General features: G+C 36.8%; 1 protein-coding gene across 5 annotated transcripts in view; it reads right to left on the bottom strand.

Moving 5' to 3' along the window:
• PDCD6IP (programmed cell death 6 interacting protein) overlaps positions 1–15,503 on the bottom strand; it is a 62,100-nt gene that overhangs the window by 28,542 nt on the left and 18,055 nt on the right. For 3 of the 5 annotated variants that reach the window (XM_089919002.1, XM_089919005.1, XM_022553686.3), the window contains exons 4-8: positions 12,774–12,901; positions 10,443–10,596; positions 9,159–9,259; positions 6,777–6,908; positions 220–442 (exon numbers count right to left, since the gene is read on the bottom strand). In XM_089919002.1, the coding sequence (XP_089775128.1) occupies positions 220–442; positions 6,777–6,908; positions 9,159–9,259; positions 10,443–10,596; positions 12,774–12,901 (738 nt within the window). The remainder of the gene's footprint in view (positions 1–219; positions 443–6,776; positions 6,909–9,158; positions 9,260–10,442; positions 10,597–12,773; positions 12,902–15,503) is intronic. The other 2 variants (XM_089919004.1, XM_022553687.3) reach the window with 1 other exon arrangement.

Below are 15,503 nucleotides of genomic sequence, written 5' to 3'. Positions count from 1 at the left end.
TTCTGACTCTGTTGTATACATACTTCATGCTTTACTACCATTTACTTTCCATCTTAAAATTTCACTGTAAGTTTTATTCTCATATTCACTTTGAACAACATGAAAGCAAATTATATTCAAAGCACACAATCGCCAATTACGTGATTTTAGCTACAAAAAGTAGATTAAACTGCAGAAAAAATAAATAAGATTAAAGTGCCTCTGAACAGTTTGACTTACCAGTGAATTTCTGGCTGATGGGTACACTGACTGGCGTAGATTTCACAAGTGTGGCTTTGCCAATAGGGTCTAGATCTTTAAGGTCTGGAACTCGATCATGATAAATGAAGTCATTATCCTTCTTTGCTGCAGTAAGGGCACGGCTGATTTTGTCAGAAAATTCCTTCACATTGACATATTCATCATAGCGAGATGCCACTGTTTTAATCAATTCTGCCGCATGCTAGTTAAAATGTAAAAAGAAAAAGAGAGAATATTTTCTTTCTTTTTTTCAACCAGGTATCCAAGCACTGTTTTCTTAAAAAAATCTTTGAGGATTGGCATTACTAGAAATGTGGTCAACAGAACAGCCTAGAAATTCTCCCATCACAAAATACCAAAATATCAAAAATGAAGAATAATAACAGAGCAGATATCCCTTTAAAGACATGAATGAATTACCAAGAAAATAAAAGAAATCAAAACTATAAACTGACATTGAGGAAAGCTGGCTCTGGCTGTTGGGTATTTCTGTACCCAAAGGACGAGCTATTAAAATGCATTAAAAGCCCTCAGGGAGACTTAAGACACGGGTCTTGAAACTACATAAGACAGAAAACTAAGAAACATCCCTTTCACGCTCCACATGAAGGCAGTAACCTCAAAGGGCTATACCCGTGATGAAAAGGGTGAGTCAGAAAAAAATTATGCAACATAGGAAATCAACAAGGAAGCATGCTGTGTCAGCACCAATAGGAATTTTTTCTTTAAAGGCTGCCCTTGTGATACATAAGATGAACACATGCCTCACATAAAGTTAGGGTTCAAATTACTCAGGTGGTATTAGGTATAGTAACACCAGATAAAATAGACAATAAAGTCAAAAGCATTATTAGGGATAAATTCAATATAAAACACTTTCCAGTTTGCCAGAAAGATATAAAACCTCTTAAATATTGTATTTAAAAGCCTTTATCGGGCTTCCCTGGTGGCGCAGTGGTTGAGAGTCCACCTGCCGACGCAGGGGACACGGGTTCGTGCCCCAGTCCGGGAGGATCCCGCATGCCGTGGAGCGGCTGGGCCCGTGAGCCATGGCCGCTGAGCCTGTGCGTCCGGGGCCTGTGCTCCGCAATGGGAGAGGCCACAACAGTGAGAGGCCCGCATACCGCAAAAAAAAAAAAAAAAAATGCAAGCCTTTATATAAACAATTATAATGAAAAATTGATAAATCTACCCAGCATTAAAGTGGAAGATTTTAACATTCCTGTCTCAGAAATAAATGGAGTAAACAAAAAATGTGTAAGATTATAGAAGATCTGAACAACACAATTAATGAGTTTGATTTACCAGACATGGAGAACCCTGGGCTCCACAGTTAGAGAATACATAATATTCTCAGGTATATAAAGACCATCTATATAAAGCGACCACATGAAGAGATAAAGCAGTCTAAAACACCAAAATTACAAGAATGGTTTAATATTAAAAAAGCTACTTATGTAATTCTCCAAATAATAAATTTAAGTTTAAAAAATCAAATTAACTCCAAAGATGCTGAAAAATCATTTGATAAAATATTCACTCTTGACAATTTTTTAAATTTTAGTAAAATAAAAATAGATATCCAGTTCCTTAACATGTTAAAATCTTAACCTCCAAAGTTAATCTCACGCTTAGCAGAAAAATAAAAGAAACATTCCTAGAGTCAAAATAAAACAAAGATCACCAGTATTGTCATGAACATAGAACACAGAACATGTCAAAATAACCAGACAAAAGGATAAAATTAGAGGTATAAAATTTAGAAAAGAAAAGGAACAATTATTATTTACCCTCTTTTGCTGCTATATATTTGTATACCAGCAAAAGCTAAGAGAATTAACTATTCTAAATAAGAGATAGCTTAGATTCAAAATCAACAGAGCGAATACAGATAACCACCACTTTGAAAAGATAATTAAAGAAAAAATCCATTGTTACTAGCAACAGGAAGACAAAATATCCAGGAATAAATTTTAAAATATATGTACAAGATTAACATGAAATAGAAACAAGGATAACCAAAACAAGGAAAACAAAAGCTATACCTTTAGTGTAAACCAAGAGATGGGAAAATACACATATTTAAATCACTTTTTAAAGTGATCTGTACATCAAATTTGATTTGTAAATGTGGTCAAACGCTCCCCCAAATTGAAAAATTATTAGGAGCATAAGAAATGCTGAATACAGCAGGAGAAACAGGGGAAGGCTAAGGGCCCCACCCTGAGGGGAAAGTGCTTAATTAAGCAAATCTAAAAACAATGAAACGCAATGAGGTGACAGCTGCCAGCTCAAAAATAAAGGTAAAGTCAAATGGCCTGCCTGGAGCCACCCAGGGGTCACAGGAAAAATGGAATACTGAGGAGCCTGGTCCCAAGGAGCTGCTGAGCACAGAGGCAGATAATTACAAGGGCAGGGATGCTGGGGGAAGCAGAACAGAGGACTGAAAGTGGGGAGAAGGAGGAAAGGGGATGAGCACTCAGAAAATGTCAACAAAATACAAACTCTGAAAATAGATGCATCACCTGGAAAAGCAAAGGCTGTGAGGAACTCAGGGAAATACAGGCACAGAAGTGGAATCCTTCCTACACCAGGCTTTGAGAAGCAGAGAGGAGGAGAGGAGGAAGGGCCCTACAGAAGGAGGCTGGGAAAGATACCCTGCAGTTCCCCCACCCAGGAACCTCTTGCTATTCCCCGACTAAAATCAAGCTCATTCAAACACAAGTGACTGAAAAGGCATCCCATCTGCCTCAACACTAAGAAACCATAAGGAAAAGGATGAAAAAGAGCAGTTTAACTTTCCAACAGATAATGAAAATTCACTGAAGAAACGCTGCCACAGGGAGTTCCCTGGCAGTCCAGTGGTTAGGACTCGCACTTTCACTGCTGTGGCCTCGGGTTCAATCCCTGGTCGGGAAACTAAAATCCCACAAGCCTCGCAGCACAGCCAAAAAAAAAAAAAAAAAGAAAGAAAGAAATATTGCCACAAAGCAAAGAACACAGCATACTAAAAAAACTAAAATAAGCTAAAAACTTAAGGATGCAATCACAGTACCAAAGACACACAAAATATGAACAGAGGACCAGATGGCCCAGATAACAGTGGGTGATAGATAGCAAGAAAATGTGAAACGGGACCTGCAGAACTCAGGAAAGGAAGTGAAGAAAAATACGAAAATAGTTTAAGGAAGACTGTAATATTTATGCAAGGAACATGAAAGAGATAACAGACATCACAGAAATCAGTGTAAGAAACATACAAAACAAGAAAAAGTGAGGACAATTTAACATGGCAGTTGGGGAGCAGAGGCCATTACAAATTAAAAATTTATGAGACATATCAACCAAATGCAACATGAAGACCATGTATGAATCCTCAATTTGAACAAACCAACTGTAAAAACACATTTTAGAAAAAATCAGCGAAAGCTAAACTATGTTTGGATACTATTAGATTACTAGAATTAATTATTAATTCGTATTAATTGTGCTAGATCGGATGACATTGTGGTTTTAATTTTTTTAAGACTTACATATACTGAAGTAACTTAAGGATGAAATGATACATAAGACAGCTGAAAGTGCTCCAAAAAAATAAGAGGGGAAGGGGAAACATGAAACGCAAAGCAAAATATTGATAATCACTGAAGCTGGGTAATGGATATTTGATGATTCTTACTTTTATATATATATATTTTTGAAATTTTCCATAGTAAATACTTAAATAAAATTCATACAGAAGCATAAACAATCTCCTTAGTATCTACAAGCTACTATCATAACAGAGAAAAAAACAATACTTTCACAAAATCAGTTTTATCCTCTCATTAGGTCCCTCATTAATGAATTAAACAAATTCATTTATTGTATGTATGTACGTATTCATTCTATCTGAGTCACATTTTTTTATCTATATAGAGTCATCCCTCAGTATCTGCGGGGGATTGGTTCCAGGACCTGCCACAGACACCAAAATCCAAATTCTCAAGTCCCACAATTGGCCCTCCGTACCCACAGACTCTGCATCTGCAGATTAAACATAGCACACGACCAGCATTTGGTTGAATCCATAAATTCAGAACGTGAAGATACGGAGAGCCAAATATTTATTCACTGAAATAAACCTGCATATAAGTGGACTTGGACACGTCAAGCCTGTGTTGTTCAAGGGTCAACTGTATTTTTATGTCTTTTTGAAGATCATACCTTGGCAACTTTAGAGACTCCACCAGGATGATCAAGTGGACCCACCTTCTGGAGCCAAATGAACTGCACTGTCCAATAAGCGCACTTCATGAGCTGTGTAAGTCCAGGTTCAACTTTTCTTGGCCCCAGAAGTGAATCACAAGCAACAATTTTCCCTTTGTTATTTTACCTACTGTTGTGATATTCCTGACTCTTGTGATTTTGTTTTTATATCTGGTTTGCTCGTGGCTAATAAGCTTTTCCCCATTATTGTTAACAATGATTGCAAAGCTGACTGAATGGTGCAACCATCAGGTACATGGGGCAGGAGAGACTATGGAGAATATGACTTGCTGGTCAACTTTTTCGTCTGTTTTGTTCTGTTTGCCTATTTCTGAGCTCAAATCAAGTAGAAAAATATCTCATACTTCATGGAAAGAGGAACAGCCCTTGGAGATATGAATCAGTAAGTATTTGTGTTCTATATGTTAACTTCTGACCTATGACTAAAGGTGTAAAACTGAAGTTATAAACTCTTGTGTGTCTATAACTGAAAAAAGTCTTCATCTCTTGTTATGTGAGTTTGAAAGTTTCCTTTTTCCAGAGGGGTTTTAAAAATTAGATTAAAATTTCAAAAGAGCCTCTTATATAACTGGTTTATAGAGAATAAAGGCTTATTTGAATATAATAGTCCCAGAATTCCCCCAAAATAAAAAAGCTAAACTTCTGTAAAACAAACAGCAGTGCTCATCACCCAGTCATTATCCACTGCAGTGGCTGACCAACACTGCTCCCTGAGAGAGGAATTCAGGATGAAAAACAAGATGAGGCACTCTATGCTTTCGAAAAACAGGCCCCTTAGACAGTTAGATGCGTATCTCAGGAAGAATTTTAATGAACCCAGATTCCCACATCTTCCCATACATAGAAAAACACTAAAATCATTAACTTGAGATATCTATTCTTTGTGACTAACAGTAATGTTACTGAGACATAAGTCTGACCGATTGTACATATTCCTTAGCCAAAATCATATATAAGCTGGTTTCTCCCATACCTCTTCAGAGTGGTTTCCCAGAGCTACTGAGAGGCTGTCTCCCAGGCCACAGTCCTCAGTAAAGTCCCTGAATAAAACTTAAACTCCAACTCTTATGTTGTGCGTTCTTCTTTCAGTCAAAACTCCTAGTACTCCTAATACTTTAAATATGCTACCCTGAAAAAAATCTCTCCCCCAGAAACCCCTTTCTCAGAAGCATTTTCATATAATGCTTTCATATGATGCTAAGTTATTACAATCAAAGTGAATCCCTGGAAAAATAAAGTATGTTTGATAATCTGAGTGTGTCCGTCTCTGATTTTGTCAGTGTGGAGGTGTGGAGCATAATACAAGCATACATTTTATTTTTTATAAAACTTGGGTTTTTTTTCTCATGAAAAGACTAATTAAACTGAACTTCCTAAATAAGACTTGCATGTATCTTCTAATACCAGTCCATATTTAAATTTCCTTAACAGTCCTCTTCCTACCCTCTGCTTACCAACCCTCAAAATACAAACAACTCATGTAAACAGCCCTTGCCCCTGCTGCAAAGTTGCCCCAGATGTCACATCAAGTTTCTCACACACCCAGTGCTGATACAACAGCATAGAAGATACTCTGCTGATTACCAAATCTATTTATGTATCTATTACCACTGTCCTTTTCAAGCTGTGGAATTGTAATGACCCAATTTAGACCAAGGCTAGGCCACAAGTTAAGTACTCCACATCCTTTCTGGAGCATATAATTAATTTAGAATATTTTATATTACAATGAACATGGATAAATAAAAGAAAACTGAATGCAAATTTTGCATGAAATTTTTAGATAAAATATGAGACTTCAAAAAGCACACAGTAGGTATAGCCTAGAAAATAAAAACCATCACCTGACTCTGTTGACAGGGGAAATGAGTGGGAAAGGTTTTTACGAGCAAACTTGGGAATCTCACTAAAAAAAAAGAGAAATCCGGGCTTCCCTGGTGGCGCAGTGGTTGGGAATCTGCCTGCCAATGCAGGGGACATGGGTTCGAGCCCTGGTCTGGGAAGATCCCACATGCCACGGAGCAACTAAGCCCGTGAGCCACAACTACTAAGCCTGCGCGTCTGGAGCCTGTGCTCCGCAACTGGAGAGGCTGCAACAGTGAGAGGCCCGCGCACCATGATGAAGAGTGGCCCCCGCTCGCTGCAACTGGAGAAAGCCCTCGCACAGAAACGAAGACCCAACACGGCCCAAAATAAATAAATAAATTTATTTAAAAAACAACAAAAAAGAGAAATCTAAGTTACTTAAATATTTCTGAGAAACTCACCTGTAACCTTGCAATCTCTTCTCCAAATTTCTTCTGCTGTTTTGCCAGGATAGACTGGTGGTACTCAGCATAGGCCTGCATGATACAGTGCTTTGCAGCCAAGACAGGGAACACCTCCTGGAAATAAAAATACTGACCAGGGGAGAGTCCAACCACACAAACCACCACAGACAACATGGGATGCAGGAAGAAAAAGGAAAAGGAGACAGAAATTAGAATCACCCCATTAATGGTTTAGAGATAGGTTAGTCAGGTGTAAACAGAGAAGACCACATGATTTTGCATGGACTGGATTCAATGAATTCAGTTTTTTTCTTCCAATTAGAATTAAGGTTCAGGTTCTTTTCTTTTTTAACTGTTAAATGAAGCCAATTAAGCTTTTACAATTCACTTTAATTGAGCCATGAAGTCAACATTTTGTTTACAAAGAAGAAAGGAAAGCATGCATTAGAAAGAGAAGTAGAATGGACATTCACAGAGGAATACCAAGCACAGGGCTTTAGAAGCTTTCTTGTGAGCCCTTACCCAGCCCTTAAGAGTTAACTAAACCACCATTACTCACATATACTAATGAAATTGCTCTATAGCTGACTGTTTCAACATGTTTAAAAGATAAAAGACAGTAAAGTAAGTTCCCTCTTAAATTCATGTCCTAAGAGACTTTTTTAATAAAGATGATTTTTAGTCATATAAAAATTACTCAGTATCACATACTCAAAAACACATAGCAAACAGACAAATGCACTAAGCTAATGACTAATATGATAAAGTGCTATTTTGCCCTAATTTGTTTTGAAAAAAATTCCAGTCAAAATTAATTTTAGAAGATCCAAAAACAACCAAAAAAGCAGTAGAGGATCTTCTAAAATGTCAAATCCTAGCCTATAACCTCATTGTTTTTAGGAAGTACATGCCATATACTATCCAAGAAATATACTAGACAATCACTGTCTAGACAAAAAAATAAGAGAATCAAAAACTGAATTACTACCTTGTGAGCTTTCCTGTCTCCCAGTGAATAATTTCCTAGCTTCCTGGGTCACTACTTGCAGATATTCCAGTTTTATAACTAGAATATGAAAATATCTTATGAGATTTATTAGTAAAAAGGCAAAAAATAAAAGACATCTAAATCTCAAACTGTACTCATGCCAGTTCTCAAGGTAAGTCTGGAGCAACTTGGTACTTAAACAGGAGATTTTCAAGGAATACCAGGATTGGTGCAGAGGTAGTTTCCAAGTCTTTGTAGGTGACATTCTTCTCTCCGGGACAGGACTGAACTAATGGCCCAACAGGATGTAACGGTACACTGTGCAGCTGATCATGAGGTCTTCCAGATGAAAAAAAGGTGAGAGGAGATCCCAAGTCTCTTTTTAAGAGCAACACTATTACTACCCAAGAGTCCTGGGCAAATTTCTACTGATCTCTTGGTGAATTTTAAATCTCCAGGAATCTTCAAATTCCCTAGTGCTCATATTCTGACTAATGTGTTGATGTACTTACATGCTTTTTTATTTCACCACAAAATTGTCTGCAATTTCATAATTTATAAAGATTCCTGAATGACTTATAAATCAATAAATTTCCCTACAAAAGAGCATGTAACAAATATCATTTGCTATCATACAGACAAAACTAATTCCTTGAACATTTCTGAAAGAAAGCAGTTGAATCATACTACATTTCAGTCTGTAAGTTTCCGTTTTTAAGCATTCTGAATTTACTTCTTAGTCTAACCATCTGCTTTGTCATTTACAAATGATCATCACTGACTAGTCTCTTCAAATGCCACTTCAGAAAGGTTTATATTAAAACAATTAATACTTCCTGTGATACATGGTTTTAGATGGTTGTTTTCCTTAGCTGTCCAATAGCAGCCCAATTTTCTAGCCCTGTTGGCAAAATTTAATTCTAATCAAAGTACTGGATGAATTTGTTAAGTTTCCTTTTCCTTTTGTCTTTATGTCTGTTTTTGCGCTTTAAGATTCATCTCTAAGAAAACAGGACAATAATTAAAAGGGTGAATAATCAACATGCTCAAGTACTCATGCTGTACCAAATAACCAATGATTCAAAACTACACAATGCCCTGATGTGATAAAATTACTGGAGACAGGTGTTCAAAATTTTCCAGCAAGAGTTTTAGCTCGGGAAAACAAGTTTAGTAAAGAGTGGAAGCAAAGGCATCCCCTAAATATGAAAGAGAATTTGTCATGCATCTTAAATAAAAAAACTGTTTCTACAAATATACTCTACAAATGCCTCTCCTTAAATTTCAAATTTCTTTAAAAAACATAATTTTTAATTTGCTTTTTATACACAAAAATGTCCAAATATTTCCACATGCAAAACCACCAAGTATTTACAAAAACAATAACTGACCTTGGGGAGAGTATCTTTGTACTGACACTGTTTAAAAGCATCACCAAAATAATCTGCAGCCTGATTAGCCAATTTAGCTATGATAGCATCTTTCATTTTATCTGGAATAAAATATTAAATTGACCATTATAATGAAAATAAATATAAAATAATCTGATATATCATAATAACTCAGTATAGACATTGAGATCACAAGTTTGTACATCTGTCTTAAAAAATTCCTATTGATGAAATCAATTCTTCTGCATACAACTTAATTATTCCACAGGCAGATCCAAAGAGTCAGAATAGATCAGCAGTTGCTAGAAGCTGGGGGAAAAGGGGAATGGAGAGTGACTGACAGTGGGTATGGGGTTTCTTTTGGGGGTAATGATAACGTTCTAAAATAAGATAGTGGTGATTATTGCAAAACTCTGAATACAATGAAAACTAATGAACTGTATACTTTAAAAGGGTAAATTTTATTGTTTATGAATTCTACCTCAATATAAGCTGTTATTTTAAAAGAAAAACTTTTCCAGTTCATTTAGCTTCCACCTGATGGACTGCTCCCTTATTTTCAATTTCTCTGTACTTACATATTCATTCAGTCTTATACTAATCTCTCATACTAATTCACAAGCCTTACAAGAATTGCTCTTATTCCCTCATTCACAGGGCCAGGGACTCTGCCTGGATGGCTCCTTCTTATCAGTTAAGTCTGGTTTAAACAAAACCTCCTCAAAGAAACTCTTCTTGAATGATGAATCTAAAATAGCATGACTCCCCCTACATACTTACCCAACTGCCAGACCACTAGTCATTATCACATCTTATTTTCTTCACAGCAATTATCTCTCTTTAAAATTACCTTGGCTACTTAATTTCTTGTTTATCACCTCCCCCACAATAAATTGTTAAGCTTCCAGAAAACAGAAATCTTGTTTGTCTGCTAACTCTATCTAAAGCCTATCACAGGGATTGGCACACAGTTGTACCCAATACTTATTTGCTGAATTAACGAATTTTTGACACACTACAAACCTATATAAATACTATTCCAGATTTCAGTGTTTTAATACAGTAACTATATATTTCATAAAAGACTTCAAACACAGCCTACATTCTTAAATGTGCATTTGTACCACCTTAAGGTCAGAAAAGGAAAGCTGAAAATTTTCAATAATCCGTGGGTCAAATTCAAAGAGGAAAGCTCTGTGTTGAACATATTACAATCACCTTCTTATTTTAAAAGCCTGTCACTTCTTTTCACATGCAACAAAATATAGGACAAACTGGAATTACCTCTTGTGGCTTTTAAAAAAAATACTTCTTGGGCCTGTGCCAGCATGATAAGACTGAGAGTCCCAACGGTATCTGGAGATATGTCCACAGTAGGCTCTCTATTCAAGGCAGATAAAACCGTCTCTTTAATATGCAAAAAGGCACCACTAGCAAACTAGAGGAAAGAAAAGAATTTCTTTTAAATCTGTAAGAATTCAGCAAGACAATTTTCTACTGTTACACACAAAACCACTTACATCTGACCTACAGACAATAAGGACAGTTTTCTAAAACACTATAGAATAACAAGAGATTTAACGTACATTAAAGTCAAGTGCAGTAACAAACAAAGTAAACTGATGGGAAAAACTGATTAAACTTTTTAGAAATACTCCCTCAAAACTAACATGAGAACAAAGGCAGGGATAAAACATTATTAAAATGTTTTTAGTCCTGAAATGCTCTTGCTTTGGTCCCAAATTCATCTCTCAAATAATTAAACATGCCATACTTAGGGGAAACCTTAAATAGTACTGATACCTAGTCCTCTGGGAAACAGCATGACTATCCATTGCTACGGATTTTTTATTTGGCTTTCAGGGCTCCCTACTGACATGTTCCCCATCAGATTTTTCTTCTCAATTATATTTCGCTGAGGTTAACACTAAGATAACTTCGCTTTTATGAAATAAATAACCCTGGGAAAAAGAAAGGTGGCAGTCTGGGATTAAAAAGTGCTGGGGGGCACTTCCGTGGTAGTGCAGTGGATAAGACTCTGCACTCCCAATGCAGGGGGGGCCTGGGTTCGATCCCTAGTCAGGGAACTAGATCCCACATGCATACCATAACTAAGAGTTCGCATGCCACAACTAAGGAGCCCATGTGCTGCAACTAAGGAGCCCTGGAGCCTCAACTAAGGAGCTGGTTACTCAAGGTTAACTGTACTGAAGTAAACATCAATGATTACTGCAGTCATGAAGTATCATAAAACTAGAATGTCTCCAAGGAGTGATCAGCTGACTTGCTTAGTAAACTCACAGAATCACAGACTAGAACTGCAAGGGATCCAGTCTCTCATTCACAAATATGGACTGGAGACCTACAGAGTTTAAAGCACTTAGCCAAGGGCACAGAGCTTCTTGGTAGCAAACAGCCAGACAGGATCTCTTTCCATCACACTAGGGGACCCTGCTGTGAATCACAGAGGTGACTCACAGAATGGAACATATCCTCAGTAATTCAGAATGCCCTCTAAGATTTCACATGCCAACTAATGGAGTTACAATGAATGGAAAATTAAATAAAATTTTACTTCACTTTCACATTTTAAAATATTTGCCATTTATAGCCTCACAAAGGAAAGGTATATGCACCATGCTTGTCATCTGCGCCCATCTAAAATTGGGAGCATGTTGTGTGCTTAAAGTACATTTTCCTCTCACTTTCTTAGAACAGCATTCTTCACCTCTCTTCTAAACTTAAACAATGGGAAAGATCAAACTCCACCTCTGAGACAAGCAAATTCCAGAGCCATGAGGGACAGTGTAAGAAGCATTTGGAATTCCATAAAATTTGGAATCAGAACACCTGAAACCCCAATCTACCACTTTAGTAACACTTCTGCCCTTTAGTCTCCTTGTCTGTAAAATGAAAACGGCATTATATAACATGCATCAAAAAGTTTATGTGAACATCAACATACTCTGTAAATTATAAAGGAACATAAAACATAAAAACATAATTACAGATATCACTTAACAATAATCACTTACTGTTTTTTAAATTGAAACAAAAAAGCAAAGCTGAGTAAATAACATACTGCCGCCAAATAATATGCCATATTAGTCAATGACTGTATCTAAAATCTAAATTTAGCTAATTTAAGAACATTACACATCTGACCACATTTAACTATGACCTCTCCACAAGCTCAGAGTTAAAATTTTCTGGCCAAAAGGTCTTAATTTTTGTGACATTGGTAACAATTTTTAGTGTGTCTAAGAAAAATTATGTAAAAATAACGTACAAATATTTTAAATGAGGTCATTTATTTAAAAGGGATTTGCCAAGGATTTCACCTCAAAACATTTAATCATTTGTTCTCCCAACATCTACTGAGCCTTTATTATGTGCCAGGCACTGTGCTAGGTGCTGGGTATACAATGGTGAGGAAAAACAGAGCTGGGTCCACAAGTAAGTAGTTTATCTAAGGGCTTCAAAAATATGTATCAATTCATTAAAAAGTACATTATTTTTCAAGAAAGCATCTGTGTGTAAAGAAACATTTATAAACCTAAACGCAAATTATTTTCAATTTAATCCAACTTAGTGTTGATGTTCTGTTCTGCGTACCTGATAATGCTTAGCAGCGATTTTCAATCCTTCATCATTATCCAGGTTCTGTTCCGCTGCAATCTGGCTAGCTAAGGCTGCACAATTGAACAACACACAGCTCTTTTCATATCCTAGGCTTGCAAGAGCTGTAAAAAAATTGAGAAGGAAAAATTTATCAGATTATTTTTGTTCTAAAGAAAACAAATGTTTCAAAGAGAAATACTATGACCTCTATCCCACTGGCTCGCACAAAAACAAGTTTCCAGACCTGTTTTCTGACCCATAATACCACTCCCATATTCCTAGCTGCCCTGCCAGGCATCTATTTCCACAACAATATTCTCATCACCTAAAACTCAAGGATCAATAAATTAATCTTTCCTTCCCTTTACATCCACACTGCTATTAGTCAGATTCAAAATGAAAAGTCATTCAAGTCATTTCAAATTCAATTAGAATAAATTCTTTCCATTCTTCCATCACCTCTCTCAAAATGATATCTTCTCATGACATTCAAGCCAGTTCCTCACTACTACAAACCTATGCCAATGCAAGTACCTCCTAGAGTAAAGGAGACATGGAAGGCCAGCTAATACATCTCTCAGAGGTAGAGAAGATTATATGGTTAAAATACAATTCTAACCAAGAATCTACACACCTCACATCCACTGGGATAGCTACTATCAAACAAAATGGAAAATAACAGTTGTTGGCAGGCATGTGGAGAAATTAGAACCACTGTGTACTGTTTGGTGGGGATGTAAAATGTTGCAGCCATGTAGAAAGCAGTATGGAGGTCCCTCAAAAAATTAGAAATAAAATTACTAGATAATCCATCAATTCCACTTCTGGGCATAAACCCAAAAGAACTGAAAGCAGGGTCTCAGTCTCAGAGATATTTGTACACCCATGTTTGTAACAGAATTATTCATGATAGCCAAAAGGTGGAAGTAACTCAAGTGTCCACTGATTCATGAACAGAAACAAAATGTGGTGTGCACTTATAATGGAATATTAGCCTTAAAAAGGAAGGAAATCGGGTCTCATGCTACAACATGGATGAACCTTGAGGACATTATACTAAGTGAAGCAAGCTAGTCACAAAAAGACAAACACTCTATGATCCCACCCATACGAGGTGTCTAAAGTAGGCAAACTCACAGAAACAGAAAGTAGAATAGTGGTTACCAAGTACTGGGGAAAGGGTGAAAACGGAAGTTGTTGTTTAAAGGGTACAGAGTTTCAGATTTGCAAGATCAAAAAGTTCTGGAGATCTGTTTCACAACAATGTGAATATACTTAACACCTCTGAACTGTACGCTTAATATTGGTTAAGACAGGGAATTCTCTGGTGGTCCAGTGATTAGGACTCGACGCTTTCACTGCTGGGGCTCAGGTTCGATCCCTGGTTGGGGAACTAAGATCCCGCAAGCCAAGTGGTGCGGCCAAAAAAAAAATAAAGAATTTTTAATAATTGGTAAAGACAGTAAATTTTATGTTACGGGTTTTTTTTAACCACAAAAAAATTTTTTAAAAAGAACAAATTAAATCATAGTGACATTCAAAAGGCTTACATAATGTGCCAGGTATTGAACACCAAGCAAAATAATCAGAAGGCTTCTTACAAAAAATACTGAACAAACCATCTAGGAAAATCAGAACAACACTACAGCTGTGTGTCTGTGCCACACAATAGTGCCATAAAGTAAAACCCTCCTTGTTATGTAGCATTTTAGTAGTCTCCCTTGTAATTACGGTCAGCTTTTAGCTTGCCTCCAACCTAATTCTAGCCTCCTCACCATAAAGTAAAGCAGACATACACACCAGCTACTCTAACCTACTTTCTTAAATAAATGTATTAAAAATCTAGAATAACCAGGATATGAGTAGAATATGCAGCAAAATAAAGATCAAGGTGAACTAAAAATCTAAGCCCAGAGTAAACAATTCTAATAACAGAAAACATTTCAAAGATCCACATTAACATCCTTAAAGAGATTCAAAGATGGTACATCCAGGGCTTCCCTGGTGGCGCTGTGGTTGAGAGTCCGCCTGCCGATGCAGGGGACACGGGTTCGTGCCCCGGTCCGGGAAGATCCCACGTGCCGCGGAGCGGCTGGGCCCGTGAGCCATGGCCGCTGAGCCTGCGCGTCTGGAGCCTGTGCTCCGCAACGGGAGAGGCCACAACAGCGAGAGGCTCGCGTATCGCAAAAAAAAAAAAAACAAAAAAAAACAAAAAACAGATGGTACATCCATAAACAAGTACATGATGTTATTAAAAAAAGAACAATCCATGAATAAGAAAAAGCCCCTGGAAATTAAAAACTTGATTGCTAAAAGTTTTTCAAAAGAAAGGTTAGAAAATATCTAGGCAGCCCGTAAAGAGAAAACAAAATGAAATGTGTAAAAGTTGTGAGTGAGTAGCTCAGAACAACTAATATCAGTTAATACAGCATTCTGAAAAGAGAGTAAAAAATGAAGAAATTATCGAAGAAATGTATGAAAATTTCCCAGGGCTGAAGGGAGATAATGAGTCTTCAAACTGAAAGGACCAACAATAAAATGCCATACCCCAAATGAAAGCCAATTAGATCTTTTGAGATTTCTAACCATGAAGTATAAAGAGAAAATTGTAAAAATCTTCCCAAGAAAAAAGGATCAGGTCACCTACAAAAGAATACTCAGCAGACTTTTCATCAGTAACACTGGATAGTAAAAGGCAAGGGAACAATGCCTTCAGGTTCTGAA

Source organism: Delphinapterus leucas, chromosome 10 (genome assembly GCF_059928025.1).
Source record: "Delphinapterus leucas isolate spDelLeu-1000000601 "Yukka" chromosome 10, BTC_Dleu_Yukka2, whole genome shotgun sequence".
In the NCBI taxonomy this organism is placed as follows: domain Eukaryota; kingdom Metazoa; phylum Chordata; class Mammalia; order Artiodactyla; family Monodontidae; genus Delphinapterus; species Delphinapterus leucas.
Note: the sequence above shows the minus strand (reverse complement) of the source record. Positions and strands in the feature narration are given on the sequence as shown.